Source organism: Plectropomus leopardus, chromosome 21, assembly GCF_026936395.1.
Source record: "Plectropomus leopardus strain MGB_pleo_1.0 chromosome 21, ASM2693639v1, whole genome shotgun sequence".
Classification (NCBI taxonomy): Eukaryota; Metazoa; Chordata; class Actinopteri; order Perciformes; family Serranidae; genus Plectropomus; species Plectropomus leopardus.
Window position 1 is genome coordinate 26,263,428 of NC_142196.1, and position 16,765 is coordinate 26,280,192.

The 16,765-nt window shown below is 38.7% G+C and overlaps 1 protein-coding gene across 4 annotated transcripts in view; it reads right to left on the reverse strand.

Moving 5' to 3' along the window:
* The window catches only part of rps6ka3b (ribosomal protein S6 kinase A3b), a 61,561-nt gene that overhangs the window by 25,339 nt on the left and 19,457 nt on the right, over positions 1-16,765 (reverse strand). The window contains exon 1 of one of the 4 annotated variants that reach the window (XM_088072138.1): positions 15,035-15,149. The exons of 1 other annotated variant lie outside the window; for it this stretch is intronic. In XM_088072138.1, the coding sequence (XP_087928264.1) occupies positions 15,035-15,076 (42 nt within the window). In that variant the 5' untranslated portion in view covers positions 15,077-15,149. Of the gene's footprint in view, positions 1-4,781; positions 5,145-15,034; positions 15,150-16,765 lie in introns of those variants that run through there. 2 more of the 4 variants (XM_088072135.1, XM_088072139.1) reach the window with 2 other exon arrangements.

The window sequence follows — 16,765 nt, forward strand, 5'->3', positions numbered from 1 at the left end:
GTGTGTGTGTGTGTGAGTGTGTGTGTGTGTGTGTGTGTGTGTGTGAGTATGTGTGTGTATATGTTTGCGTGTGTGAGTCAGACTACAGATGGAGGATCAGAGCCGAAGCGACAGGATGCTCATGTAGCACCTCTTAATCACACGGATTAAAACTGCACCTGTGCTCTCAAAACACACACACACACACACACACACACACACACACACACACGCGCATGTGCACAAAATAACACATGCATACAAATTCCTGCATGCGCCCACACACACACACACACATGCACACACAGTTTACCTGCCTCTCTAACCTGTTATTGTCCCTGTTATCACTTATTTCCATCTCAATTGTGCAAATATAACCCAGAATCACAAACGCATGCAGCTTCCTACTCAACTTTTCGGCTGATTATTATTTTTGTCTCACACACTTGAGGAATTAAGCGCGTCACCAGTGGTAAAAGTAGGACTTTAATAGAATTTGCAGCTAAAAAAATGTCATGTTGTTAGTACTATTACTGTTATTTTATTTTTTTACCTGTTTGCAAACTACAAAAAAATGGGAATGTAAAAGAAAAATGTGGGAGGCATATAAGCTAATGTAAATTTATGTTAATTCCCATAATAAAGTGTATGTAAATCTGTCACACTGCAGAGTTTGTGTTCGTAAAGTGTGATCTGTGGCGGTGACATCAGCTGCAGTAAATTAAGAAAATATGATTTGTTTCAGTCACTTGTCCAAATGTGCTCATTTCTGAAATTAATTCGGTTTTAGAAAAATCTTTGGGACTATTCTAGGAGTCAACAGTTTATTGACTGGCTGGTTATTTGGGCCGATATTTAGCATTTTACTGATTTTATGCATCTGTATTTTATTTTAACAATTACCAATAAAATTAATTAATAAAAAGTGCAAAATAATAAACAAATGGGGTCTATTTATGGTTTATTTGAAAAATCAAGGCTCTGCATGATTTTATTTATTTAGTTTGTGCTATAATTTTTCACTGCTCAGGTCTGATTTTTATAGTATTATTTATTGTCATTTTATTTCTAATTTCATAGTCATTATTTTTATGTATGTTTTTACTGTATGTGGGTACTTTTTGTATATGCTTTTATAAAAAAACTGCCAGGATTGGGGGAATATTGTTCTTTGTTTATTGCTAATGCTCACCTTTAATGCATGAAACTTATTTAAAAAAAGTGCAAAGAAAGTTTCAGCACAGGAGCAACTTTTACTTTGTAAAACCTCAGTTATTTTTATTTATTCTTTTTCTTTTCATTTGACTTTATTAAAATAAAAGTTGCTGTTTATGATGTTGAACATTTCAGATTTGATTAAACACTTGCTAAAGTCATTTAAACAAAGTTTTCCTCACTATTGAATATTGAATAAAGACTTTATTTTTTTGTAAATGCATATCAGTTACAAATGTTGGTTATCGGTGTCATTAACTACTAATATTTGGCGTTGGCCCTGAATGTTCACCCTATAATATCTTCACTGACAGGCTGAGATACTAAAACATTAAATCCTCACACACAGCGAGGTTAACAGGTCTCCACTGAGCCGTCAGTAACTCAGCTGGAGAGGACGCAGCCCTGCACGCTCCTCATCGTCTGTCCACCGTCAGATCGAATTAAGCGTCCTCGTGAGCGGAGTGAATCAGCCTGATGCTGTTACACGCAGCAGCAGACCTCCCCATCAGACACATTACAGCCGTCTTATTAAATCAACTTAAACTCTGCACAGGTTTTTAACTGCTGGTCAGACGAGAAATCAAAACCAGAGTCTGGCTGCTGCGCCCTGATACCTTCTGCTGTTAAATTCTTTTATACGTCTCTGTCAAAATAAGAGTTTATATGTATTTTTTGTGTTTTAAACAGTCGAAAAGCTGCTAAAATAAAAGATCAGTAAATCAGAGTGTATGAGGCTCTGCAGCAGAGGAGAACACATTTCTGTGTGTTTTGGTTTCTCTGGTGCGTCTCGTTTGAATCGTGGACCGCTGCTGTAACTGACCTTGAACTCTGGACTTTATATCTGTTTTTTAAATTTCTTAAATTATCTTTTTATTCAAAGTTTTGTGCTTTTTTTGTGCAGTTTTGTTATCTGTTTTGTGTCTTTTTTGTATCACTGTGTATTATGTGCTATTGTGTGTATTATTTGTCTTTTGTGGAGTTTCTTTTCTTCTTGTTCATCTTTATATTATCATGTTTTTGTGCTGTTTATTTGTTTTAACCTGAATTAGCTCTAAGCAGTAGTCTGTTACCGTGCATCGAATGCTAACTTTGAAACAAGAGCGAAATTGGTTTGATTTCTGTCAAAAACGTGGGAAGAAGGCAGTGAGCAACCAAACACATGGCCCAAAAAATAGCAACAAATTAATAATAAGTTATGAGATTAAAACAAAAACACACAAAAAACAACAGAAAATAAGCAAAAAAAAAAGAAATTAGACAAAGATTAGAAAAATTGATAGACATAAAAGTGCAGAAACCTAAAACATGTTTTTTTTTTCTGTAACATAATTTTAAACGTATCATTATAATGATTATAACCAGAGTTTTCTGAGCATTTTTCCATAGATTTTTGATAATTTTGTAACAATTATCACCCCTTAAACAAAACAAATTTTCGGTTAATTTTAGGTCATTTTCTTTGTCAAATTTTGCTAATTTCTTGCAATCTTTGGAACATTTCTCGCCAAGTTGGTCGCTGCATTTCCCCCAATGGTTTTGGGAGAAATCAAACCAGTTTGCTCAGGTTTCAAAGGGTTAAGTCATAATGAAGTACTTTCAGATGATGGTATTTCTGCTTTTACCGAAGTACAGGACTAAAATACTTCTTCAACCACTGGATTTGTGATCCAGTTCAGTACAGTCTGTTTATGGTGAATCTCTAAGGACACGTCAGTGTGAGAGGATGAAGGGAGAGGTAACATGAAACTCCACTCACTGCCCACACACACACACACACACACAGTGACATACACACACACACACACACACACACACACACAGTGACACACACACACACACACACACACACACACACAGTGACACACACACACACACACAGTGACACACACACACACACACACACACACACACACACACACAGTGACACACACACACACACACACACACACACACACAGTGACATACACACACACACACACACACACACACACACACACACACACACACACACACACGCAGTGACACACACACACACACACACACACAGTGACACACACACACACACACACACACACACACACAGTGACATACACACACACACACACACACACACACACACACACACACACACACACACAGTGACACACAGTGACACACACACACACACACACACACACAGTGACATACACACACACAGTGACATACACACACACACACACACACACACACACAGTGACATATACACACACACACACACACACACACACACACACACACACACACACACACACACACACACACACACACACACACACACACACACACACATATGTTTATGAGTAGCTTACACACTGTACATCATGAATTCATTATGTTTCTATAATTCTTATGCATTCCCCAGATTAAAAAAATGTGAACACTTGCTGTTTTTCACAATAAATCATTTTAAAAATGTACAATAAAAAGGGCAAATTTCCGTCCGTGTCATCTGGTTTCTACTGATCTCACAAACACAAACATCCACCGCTCCGGCGAGCGGAGACACGACTCAGACAGTACAACAGCAAGAAGCCAGAGATCCAAACAAACACACACACACACACACAAACACACACACACACAGTGACAGGGCTAACCTTTAGCATCACACAGCATAACGTCACCAACAGTTATCAACATGTTAAACCACAGAGTCGAGTCATTTCCATAAATATGTCAGCAGTGAGCGTGACAGCGTGCAGGAGTTCCTTTTTGTTTTTAGGCAAAACAATCCCCAAAAAACTGCCTGTGAATACCTGCAGGGACTTATTAAATATTTTTTATAGTAAATACAAGTCAGCTGAACAATTAGTTGATTAATCGAGTGATAAAAACTATTTTATCAATTGTTATTTTCGTAATATTCATGCAGGAACATTTCTTTTTTCCAGTTTCACAGATGTGAAGATTTACTGCTTTTCCTTTGAATAATGATCATTATTGTGATGTATTAGTAATAAAGTTGATATTTGGAGAAATCAAACATTGCAAAAGTGTCATGTGGGGCTGTGGCAAACATTTCTCACCAATTTCATTATTTTTACAAAACAAACAATCGATTGATCAAATGAAGAAAATAATCAAGAGATTGATCTGAGATGAAAATAATCATTTGTTAGTCGTTCAAAGGACCAACTGCCACAGTAAAATCCCGATTTTATAATAATGCGTGAAGTAACATATTCAAATGCAGAACATTTACTTGTAACAGAGTACTTTTACTGCATGATATTAATAATTTTACTTTAGTGAAGGACCTGAACCAGAAATTCCCATCAAACAGCTTCAGCAGGAAGTGTTGTCAGGTACAACGTCCCGAAACTCACGATATATCTACCTCTTAATTATGTCGTATACTCTGACTGCCATGAGGCCAGTAAAACCAGTTTGAACTACCGCCTTAAGTCAACAAAGATACATCTGTGCTGTTTACTTTCATTAGTGCTAATCTGACATTTCTGACCTGCGGAAACGCTGATAAGATGCACACACACACGGAAAACTACCTAAAGGTGACCCGAGCAGCCGAACTCACGACTACTCACAGCCAAACTGGGAAGCACTGGTCCACAACAGCCAAGAACTGTGCCCCCATTTTTCCCATTTTGCTCCCAGTGGCCGCCATCAAAGGTGTGGGCCGGTTGGTGGCGGCTGCCGTCCGTCCCGGCGTGCAGCAGAAGGCGTCTGAGCGCCTTCAGCCGGCTCCTCAGCGCCCTGACGAGCCCGGAGACGGCGCACACACACTTGTTGGGCTTGGCCTCCGCCGCCGTGCGGTGTGTCATCGCGAAGCCAAGCGAGGAGCTTCTGGAGAGACACTGCGGCAGCGAGTGACTTGGACGGGGACGGGCAGACAAGTGTGAATCAGTGTGAGGGGGATACCCAGAGGAAGGGTGAGAGGAGGGAGGGGGGGATCCAAATTGGGATGGGAAGTGGGATCCCCCCCCTCAAACTCCCCCTCTCCGCTAACACGCAGCTGTAACCTTCCACCCAGTGTTTCCATCAGGTGTCCCGGAGATCCCCGCGCACAGGCACATAACTCACGGCCAATCACCGAAAACCACGAGGAGAGGAACTCCCACTTCTATTTCCACACCTTCACACTCACTCAAGGTTTCAGCGTGCAAATTTCAGCCGAAACTGCAACGAATCCGAGACCAAATCTGTCAACTGAGTGTGTGAGAGCAGTAAAAACCACGATGAACTGATTCTCTCGGTGAAGAAAACACTGACCTCAGGGCTGCACTTACAGTAATAACCATTTTACATTGTTTTCCAATTAATCCATTCATTGTGGATTTTAAAAATGCTGGAAAATAGTGATAAATGTCAAAAAGCAGATTTTTTCTCCCTCCAACGCAGTTGCTCTAGTGCAACTCCCGGTTATTGTAATGTCTTTGTAATGTCTGCAAAAAATGATTTAAAAAATTAATAAAAAAGCAGAGAAATTCAATAATAAAAAAGCAAGCTCAATCCAGACACTATCTGCATTTCTACCTCAGAAAAAAACTTTCATGGTAAATATAATAATACTGATTGATATATTTCCAGATTTTATTTCAAAACTTGAACCTTTTAAAGCAAAGAAAACAAAAAAAGTCTCATGCACTAAAGCTTAATTTCATTTATACTGCACGTAGGTGAATTCTCAGTGAGGAATACAGGCACAGATTATAGCATGGACACTACTTTTTGGCAAATTGACAACATTATGCCTCATATTCAAATGATATGACAACACAAAATGATCATTATCGATAGTGTCAAAGATCATTTTAATTGAAAACTTTTAGTTTTGATACGTTAAGTACATTTTGCTGCTATTACTTTTGTGCTTTTACATTACAAAAATATTTTAAATGTAGCTTTTTGACTTGTAACTATATAATTTTAGACTGTTTTATTTTTGTTTTTACTTCAGTAAAGGATTTGAGTGTTTTTTCGGCGCTGTATCTTGTCAACAAGTCTGGTCCAGCACAGAAGTGTCGGTTTAGTGGAGAATATTTTGGGACACGTCAGTGTTGGAGAAGATGACGGGAAAGGTAACGTGAATCCTCCAACTCCCCTCACTGCCCACACACACACACACACACACACACACACACACACACACCCACACACACCTACACACACACACGAAAGCACACTCACACAATCACATGCTTCAAAAAATACTGTTTCTCAACTTTTCGTTCATTCTTAATGTGATCATTTGTACAAATTTTGTTATCATACCACAAATGTATGTGATTCTTTGTATATTTGCAAAATCATAGACATTAATATTGGAAAAATATTGTGATATTGATTTGAATAAAATCGTCAAAACATCCCGATAGTGTCGTCAATATACTGGTATTTTTAACTTTGATACAATTTGATTTACAATTGATACGTTTGAATTATGTCAATATTTACTATTATTTTAAAACAAAAATTAAAATTGAGGACATACAAGTTAAAATGATTATTAAAAGATAAAAATAAGAAGGCATAAGAATATAAGAAAATACTTTGTTTTGTTATGTACGGAGATATGTATGTTGTTGCCGTTGATTAAAATAAAAACTTAAATGACAAAAAAACTTTTAAATGAATGAAAGTAACATGTTTGCAGTGGTGCACAGCTGCTGAGACTGCCACACGCTCCAAACAGGGGAGAAGATAAATTAAGCAGTGCAGATAGTATGAATACTGCGTAAAATGAGTATTGAAACTGTTTCAGATATTCAGAAATCCTTATACATTAATAGATTAATATTCTTTTAAGAAGAATAACTCAAAAAGTAAATTGATATTATTCTAGCCGTGACCTTGAATGTAAATAGTCCCTTTTTAAGGAAAATTTATCTGCAAAGTTCAAAGTGTTTACATGAGAAAGAAAAGCATTAGGGAAAAATAAAAAAGAAGCACATCAAATATATAAAAGGGATTTTTTTAAAAGTGCAAAATAAAATAAACAAATGATAACTGATTTTTATCCCTACATCGACCAAACCACAAACTCGTGAACTGATACGATCATACGTACACGAAACCGACAAACACAAGCTGACGTGCAGCCGACAAACAATGACGCAAATCAAATATCCAGCCAGCAAACCGGAGCCGTGCGGCACCGACACAACGAGGACGCAGACACTCTGCACCCGAAATCCTCCACCTGTCAACCCCCCAACACACACACAGACACACACAGACACACACAGACACAATGTACACAATGCCAGTGTGGACCGTCGACGGGATGCATGACATTTCTTGGATTACCTCCATCTGTTGTCGCCTTTCCAGAGTGTATACTGGTTTCCATACACACACCAGTGAGGGCAAAATCAAGGTGGAACTGGGGCCAACGTACACATATAGATATTTTTCATATAGATATACCCAGAATCTATTTATTGTTGGGACTTATTTGTCGAAGCTTGATGCTTGTAGACAAAAAAGCAAAGAAAAATAGCATTTTTCGATCTTTTAGCTCATACATTTACAGTGCGGTTGGTGGAGAGAATATTGGATATATATTTTACATATTTTAGGTGGACAACAACATAACTTCAGATAAATTATATTATTGCTCTGTGACGGCTGTTTGTTGAGTTGTTTGCTAAAATATATCCTTTTTTTTTACCTTGTTTTACATCTTGTATACATTGTTTTGAGCTTTGCTTTTTATTGTAAAGCACTTTGTAACTGTGTTTCAAAAGCTGCTATCTAATAAATTATTGTTATTACTATTAAACATTTATGCTTTATTATGTCAGAGGTGTCTCTGTTAGGTTTTGTGAAGTTCTTCTGCTTTCTGAGCAATGTTTTTGAGAATATTTATGTGAGAAAAGATGCAAATAATATTTGTTTCTTTCTGACCTCACTGCTGGAGCTCCAATATGAAATAGGTTTTGAAAAATTAAAACAGCTGTTTGGTTTTTGATTATTTTAGGTGCGCAGCCATGTATTCCTCTGCTCTGTAGTTACTGTTTGCTGTAACAGTCTGCAATCACCATTTTCTGCATTTTACGCATTTTATCAAATAATTTACCAATTTCTTTTTCCACAGAAAAACTGTCTTCATTACAAGTTTCTATTTATCTTTAATTTTCATGGTGTTTTTTGTCATTTGCACAAAAACTACAGAGAAAAAAATATCGGAAATTAGAATCTTAGATCTTTGGCTTCATCAATGCTCATTAAATGTATATAAAAAGACAATAATTATATATAAATATAACTCATGTAGCCATGACAACTGATAATATTTCAAATTTGGATGTTGCTGCAAAGAAGCTAAAAATTGTAAAAGATGCTTTTAACTACAACTTTCTCCCAGAAGCACAGTAGATCTCTACAATCAGCAAATTTCAAAGATTAATATCCATATTTTTTTCAATTGTAATAATAAGCGTATGAAGTTTTGAGTTAAAAACATGTTTTGAGAGGTCACAGTGAGCTTGATTTTGACCATCAAATTACATAAAATTTGCTAAAATTCCCACAAGAGGTTTTGTGATATATTCAAAGAAAGAGACAGATGAAAGGTCACGGTGAACTTGACCTTTGACCACCAAAATCCAATCAGTTCACTTTGAGTCCAAGCGGACGTTTGTGCCACAGTCAGCTGTTGGCTGACGAGCTCCTTCAAACAACTTTTGTCTGAGAAGTTTTTTTTTTTTTTACAACTTGAGTTTGGCATGAAAAGGAAGCGGTACTTGGCGGTGACAGAGTTTATAACAGTGATGGATAGCAAGTGTCAGTGCGTGTGTGTGTGTGAGAGAGAGTGTGTGTGTGTGTGTGTGTGTGTGTGTGTGTGTGTGTGTGTGTGTGTGTGTGTGTGACGCCACATTTCCACTCGCATATCCCTTATTAACTCTGCTAATAAAAATAGATGCAAGCGGGACCTCGGTAATAATACGGACCAGACTGTTCTTATGTATTCTTATCCCTATAGTGTGTGTGTGTGTGTGTGTGTGTGTGTGTGTGTGTGTGTGTGTGTGTGTGTGTGTGTGTTTGTGTGCTGGTTGCTTAAAAATCCTGGTCATCTAAAGCTTTTGTCCTCCGTTGCTCTCAGTGTGAGTCACTGTGGGTAAGAGCATCAACTAAACGCCTCAAATGTCAATGTAATGTAAAAGTGTGTGTGCGTGCTTGCATGTGCGTGTGTGTGTGTGTGTGTGTGTGAGTGTAAAGCTTCTCTGTGGCAGCAGCTATCACGGACTGAGTGAGCGGGATGCCATTCCAGACAATCTGCGCCCCTTAAGCCTGTTACGCAATCAAATTAACAGGCCGGATGGTCACCACACACGCGCGCGCGCGCGCACGCACACACACACACACACACACACACACACACACACACACACACACACACACACACACACGCTTGGGATTTGTCAGGTTAGAGGCATAAAGTGCATTTCCGCTGGCCTTGCCCGAGGCTCAAATAGCACACACACACACACACACACACACACACACGTCCAAAAGTCACCTGTCAAAGATCAGAGCGTCACTTCTGCAATCAAACATTTTTAATATTAAGTATATAAACATAATAGATATCTATGACTAAAAAGGTATTTAATCTATGCTTTTAAAACTCTTCACACACCGACAACTTAAATATTAGTTTACGACACACACTCACACACACACACACACACACACACACACACACACACACACACACACACACACACACACACACACACACAGAGCTGGTTTCTCACCAACGGTGACGACCAACACTGAACAAGAAGAAAAGAGCTCCATCTACAGAGACTCAAAGAGCATCAACAGAAAATCCAAAGGGAGAAAGACGACACCACACTGTCTGACTGACAGCTGATCTCTGGGAAATGTAGTTCACTGACAGACGCCAATTACTGGTACTGATACTGGTACATTTTCAGGAATGGCCACAGGTGGCATTGTTGTTTTTCCACTTGCTAAAGAAAGAAATCTAACTTTATATATTTGAATATAAGTGGATATTTACATATTTTAATATCTGTGTATTCTTTACGTCTGTCTTTGTGTGTAAATTTATTAATGCATGTTTATATGTGTATATGCAGTACACTTTTGTATGAGGTAAGTTATTTTTAAAATTGTATTATTTTTTAAAAATTTTATAAAACAACATTTATTAGTTCATTTGTTATTTATTTTTTTTAACTGACCTATTTTGGGGGTCAGTGGAGCCATAAATAAACAAAAATAAATAAAAAAAATAATTTTTCAAAAAACTAAGATTTCTATATACTTTAACTGAACTTGTATCATTATTTATTATATTATTATTATTATTGTTATATTATATGTAATGCTTTTGTTTTGGACACATATGTAAGTGTAGAAAATAAGTCATAATTACCATCATGTAGAAACTGTCTATTTTAATACAAAACAATAAACATTTAATCAGTTCTCATGATGTTTTAGCAACATTTTAACTCTAAACGTAGATCCTAAATGACAGCAGAGTAACAAAAAGACGAACTAAAACAGCCACGTCTCTCCTGCACCATGAGGCTAATAATGTCAGATATGTTTAATGATGAGTCGTAACAGTGTGTCATCAATAATTGAATCATGCTAATGCATATATAATGCATTACTATTTATAATCCAGTCATATAATAAACATGAACCTGAAATGAATCACGAGTTTTGCACTTTTAAAGGTTCAGCGTGTAGGATTTAGGGGGATATATTGGCAAAATTTGAATATAAGAATAAGGATAAAATATGGATGCCTTTTTGCCATTAAGTTGTTATAAAACAACATAATGTATGAAACAATAAAAATCTCTGATGGTTGACTAATGTATATTAGTATCTATAGTACTGCATATAGTTATAACATCCCTTCTTTCCAAAACTACTAAAAATTACCCCAAAAATAAAAAAAACGTATTTTCTGTAATAGCACCGTCCCATTATCATCTCATTAATTCTGACTCTGGATTCATGCATGTTTTTTCAATTGAGGTAATGGATTTATCTTTATTGTTAAGCTGCGAGGTGGGTGGAAATACAGAAATGTAAAAGATAAACATTTTATCAAAAAGACCAAAAGAGACAGAGAGAAAATAAAGATGTAGGAGGATAAGTGATGGAGGAGAGAGGCGGAGATGATTTACAGCGCAGGCCGAACTTTATAGTACAGAGAGAGAGGGAGCATTAAGTATGGATGAGGAGGAGCAGAGGGAGGACATCATCATTTATTCAAGAGCTGGCAAGACAAGATCCTCAATCACGGCTCTGAACACACACACAGTAGCAGCGGATGAAGGTGTGTGTGTCCTTTCTTTCATTATGCTGTTAACTGATCTACCGAAAAGTGCTCACAGGAGAAGACTGAGATAAAACAGAGAGAAGTGGGAGGATTTTCGGAGTGGAAGTCATGACAGACAGTCGGAGCGCTTTAAGGTTTCGAGCAGGGTCGTAAACTCTGCTGGCTGAATCGTCAGTACAAAAAGATTTCTGTTTTTGGGTCAAAGGGACGAGCTTGTGGACGTGAAATGCAAAGCGAAAAAAGGTGCATGATTAAAATTCTGGTTTGTGCTGATAAGAGTGAGTTGAAACTAAAGGCTGCATCAGACAGAACAGCAGTTAACATCAGAGTGTTGGATGATTTTGACTTTTCATTTTTTTGTTTTTGTTGCCAAATGCACCAAAGAGGCCTCAGTTTTACAGTGGTGGGAGAGGTAAAAGCCCTACGTTCATTATGTTACTTCAGTAAAAGCACAAACGTGTTATCAGCAAAATGCACTTAAAGGGATAGTTCACCCCAAAATGAAAACTCAGTCATTGTATTCTCACCTTCCTGCTGATGGAGAGTTAAGCTTTTAGAATAAAACCACAAAATGTGTCCTGAAGCCCCAACATGCCAAGTTGTTTTGAAAAACCTCCCTGGTGTCACGTTTTTTTGTTTTTTCTGGACAGCAGTTTTTGGTAAGTCGCGTTCACGTATGTGCGCTCGCACAAGACCAACGAGAGCTCGCGGTATCTGCATGCCATTGTTTACATGCTACCTGAAAGCCTCCCTCACACACAGAGACACGCGTGTAATTATCAGCAAGCAGTGAGTCCTTTTGTCTGATTTAAAATGACTGTGTGAGGGAGGCTTCGAGGTACCGTGTTAACTCTGGCGTGCAGATACTGCGAGCTCTCGCTGGTCTTTCAGAGTGTGATTACATGAACATCAGCACGAGGGTGAGGAGATTATGACTGAATTTTAATTATATCTCACATTTTCATGCTGGTTTTTTTTTATGTCGTTATGTCTTCTATGTCTTTTTATGTGAGGTGCATTTATTTCTTGTAAAGCACGTTGGACTACATTTCTTCTATGAAAGGTGCTATACAAATAAAGTTTATTATTATTATTATTATTATTATTATTATTATTATTATTATTATTATTATTGGGTGAACTATTCCTTTGACCTTCATGTGACCTAAGAAAGCGAAAAAAGTGTTTCCATCGCAGTTTTGCGAAACACGGCTTTTTCGAATCGCCTCGGGCGTAAAAACTTTTTTGCGATAAATGGGAGTTTTTTGTTTCCCCGAAAATGTTCTGTTTCTATTAGGTGTTTTTTGTAGTTGAAATTTTAATAAATAGTTGATGAGAAACCAGCCTAATTAGAGAGAGAAAGGCGGGTCAAGAGACAAAGGAAGACAAGTGAGACAGGGACAGAAAGAGAGAGAGAGAGATAGAGGGGTATGGGGAAGGGGGACATCTGAGAGGAAAACTTTGTCACCATGCCAACCGTGTTACCATGGTAATGTGTCCATAATATGTACACACACACACACACACACACAGACACTGCTGTGATCTGTTGGACAGTAGAGCCGCTGTCTGTGTGCTCGTCCGTCCACCCTCTCTCTCTGTCTTCCTGTCATCCTCTATCTCGCTCTGTCCTCACTCCTGTCTCTCTCTGTCTCTGTGTCCTCCCCCCTCCCTCCTCCTCATTAGAGGAAATCAAAGCGCTTCATCTGTTGCCAATTGAGTCTCTCTGATCAGAACGAGGGAGCCTCTTAATTACATCACACACACACACACACACACACACACACACACACACACACACACACAAATATGCAACATGTGAGACACGAAGCTCCACATTTTTAATTATTTTTTTAACCTGATTGCAGCAGAAATCACTTCTCTTCTCCTCAGAGTCTCAACACAATTTCGCACACACTCTGATTTCCAGCACAGCTCACTTTAAGGAGAGGCTGGCACTTCATCAGTGCTGAAAAACCACTGAAAATAGCAAAATCAACACCTCTCTTAACTTGATTTTTTTCTGCAAAATCACAAGATATTTTCTTCGGCATTAAAGGTAATCCAGGTGTTTGCACATCCAAGGTTACGGCGCCAACAGGAGCTGCTAATAGCTAATGCAAAGTGGTGGTGAATGTCTGCTAAAATGCAAAATATTAAATCAAAGAAGCCCAAAGCGAACTCACTGCCTCAGCCACGACATTATGCTTTCTCTTTACACCCAAAGCATGACAGGAAAAACTTAAATCATATCACCTGCATCCCAAATTAAAGTATTTTCAGATATCACGTTACGTTATATTCCATTACCTTTGAATACCAAATTTTAAGTTCACTGTTAAACCTACATTAAGATTTGTGTCACATTTGATAAAAATCCCAAAAGCTGATCTTGAGATATCACTGAGATAGATGCAAAGTAACAGTGATGTTGATTTTTGGACGCCAAATTGTAATCAGTTCATATGTAAGTAACTGTTTGAGTCAAATTTAAAGAGATTATCTCAAAGTGTTCCTGAGTGACAAAACAACGTTTTATCAGTTCACTCTCGACTCAAAATGAACATTTTTGCCAAATTTGAAAAAAAATCTCTCAGGGCATTTTTAAGATATCACATCCAAAGGAATAACCTTGACCTTTGACCACCGAAATCTAATCAGTTCATACTTGAATCCGAGTTCACATTTGTGCCAAATTTGAAGAAATCCTCTGAAGGTGTTTTTGAGATATCACGAGAATGTGTCGGATTTACGGATAATCTGAAAACATTATATCTCACTGGCACTGAGGCATAAAAAAGCTCAGATTAGGACACCCGGAGCAGCAGCGTGACTTCATTATCTGCTCAGGACGCCAGTAATCCACTTCATCTTTACTTAGCAAATGGTGGTTTGCTGCTATATTAATGTGTGAATGTCACAAAAGATTTAAAAGTGACAACAATCATTAAAATAGTTGCAGATTCACTTTTTTTTACCGACATACTGATTAATTTTCTAATCATTTCAGCTGTGCAACGACTAAAATGATCATGAAATGAGTTGCATCTGCATTTGAGAGGCTTGCAGCCACATATAATCTATTTCCTCTGGGGAAACACTGAATAATTATAATTTAAATAGCAGAACATTTGTTTTGTTCCATAAAAATTGTCACTGAACATGCACACTTACTGCCAAGCTTAGAGCGGAAACAGCAAAAAAATAGGAGGGTAAAACAAGATTATTTTTACTCTATTGAAAAAGCAAAGTTACATGTCGGCTTACGAAACCCTGCTAGACCTGAAGTACACACACACACACACACACACACACACACACACACACTCCTAAAACAATATAAACAGACTGAGACTATGAGAATGCCAAAGTGTGGGTGAATCACAAACACAGACAGCCAGCAAACGACAATCTGTAATAACAGTCTGGATCTCTGCATGACATGTGTGTGTGTGTGTGTGTGTGTGTGTGTGTGTGTGTGTGTGTGTGTGTGTGTGTTCACTGTACCTGAAATTGCCTGTTCATAATGTGAAATAAAAGTGTCTTCATTGCGCTCCTCTCCTGTCACAACACCGTCACAAACTGATTAACTGACGGACTTATTACCACAAAGCGCCGAGGGGAAACACACACACACACACACACACACACACACACACACACACACACACACACACACACACACACACACACACACACACACACAGGAAGGCACTCCAGCTGTTCACCGTGGCGATTAAAGCATGTCCTGTCATTGTTTCCCTGGCAACAACATCTGCACAGGAAGGCACACATCTGTCCTTGGAGCTCCCACCCGACCCCGTACAGCTACGTCTCTGCGGGGACGGACAGGAAGACAGTGGACAAACTTTAAGTCATCAACTTTGTCTTCTGTTGTTTGTGTTTGTGCGGAGTGTCGTCGGGGGTCTGAGGGGAGTCGTGGTTCTGTGATTTCCCAAGAGTCCATAAATGCATCATCTGTGTAATCAACACTAAACAGTTTTTGTAATAATATGTGATAACGATGATCACAGTTAGACAAAAATATGAGTGCAGGAGGGAGAGGAGGAGACGAGGAGAGGAGGGGAGGAGGAGGGGAGAGAGGAGAGGAGAGGAGAGGAGAGGAGAGAGGAGGACAGAGGAGGAGAGGAGAGGAGAGGAGAGGAGAGGAGAAGAGAGAGGACAGAGGAGGAGGTGAGAGGAGAGGAGAGAGAGGAGGACAGAGGAGGAGAGGAGAGGAGAGAGGAGGAGAGGAGAGGAGAGGAGAGGAGAGGAGAGGAGAGGAGAGAGGAGGAGAGGAGAGGAGAGGAGAGGAGAGGAGGAGAAGAGGAGGTGAGGAGGAGGAGAGGAGGAGAAAGGAGAGGAGGAGGAGCGTAAAAAAGTAATAGAGAGAAGATAAGGAAAAGAGTAGAATGGAGAAATAAGAGTAATATAGAGCAGAGTAAAGTAATAAGGGTAAAAAAGAAAAGAGTAGAGTGGAGAAGAGTAAAGTAAAAAAGCAATATAGAGAAGAGGAGGGTAGAATAGAGTATAGTAAAGTTAGAGTAGAGTAGAGTATAGTAAAGTTAGAGTAGAGTAGAGTATAGTAAAGTTAGAGTAGAGTAGAGTAGAGTAAAGTTAGAGTAGAGTAGAGTAGAGTAAAGTTAGAGTAGAGTAGAGTATAGTAAAGTTAGAGTAGAGTACAGTATAGTAAAGTTAGAGTAGAGTAGAGTAGAGTAGAGTAGAGTAGAGTAGAGTATAGTAAAGTTAGAGTAGAGTAGAGCAAAAGAGAGGAGAGGAAACAAAAGGTCACCATAAATCAAAGGAGACGGCGAAACGTAAATAAAAGTGTGAGCGCTGATTCTGAGAGAAAGGGGAGGACCAGGGAGCGTCGGCCATGAAATTCCACAGGAGTCAGCGAGGAGGAGGAGGAGGAGGAGGAGGAGGAGGAGGAGGATAGAAATGAGAGGAGACTCTGGTTTCGAGTCTCCGTGTTAAATTCCAGGTAGACATTCAAGTGGGGGAGGGTCTCTTCTTATTTCTCTCTCCTGCATCTTCGTCTCCTTCAGTCCTCTCATTAACATACAGGGAAGTCCCTCCTCCTCCTCCTCCTCCTCCTCCTCCTCCTCCTCACTGACTATCCAGCAGAAACTCCCTGATCGACTCTCCCTGCACACATATGTTCTGTTTATTTTTAGTTTGTAGTCTCTGCTGTGATTAACGGCGCGTTTAAATCAGACAGAAATCATTTCTCTTCCA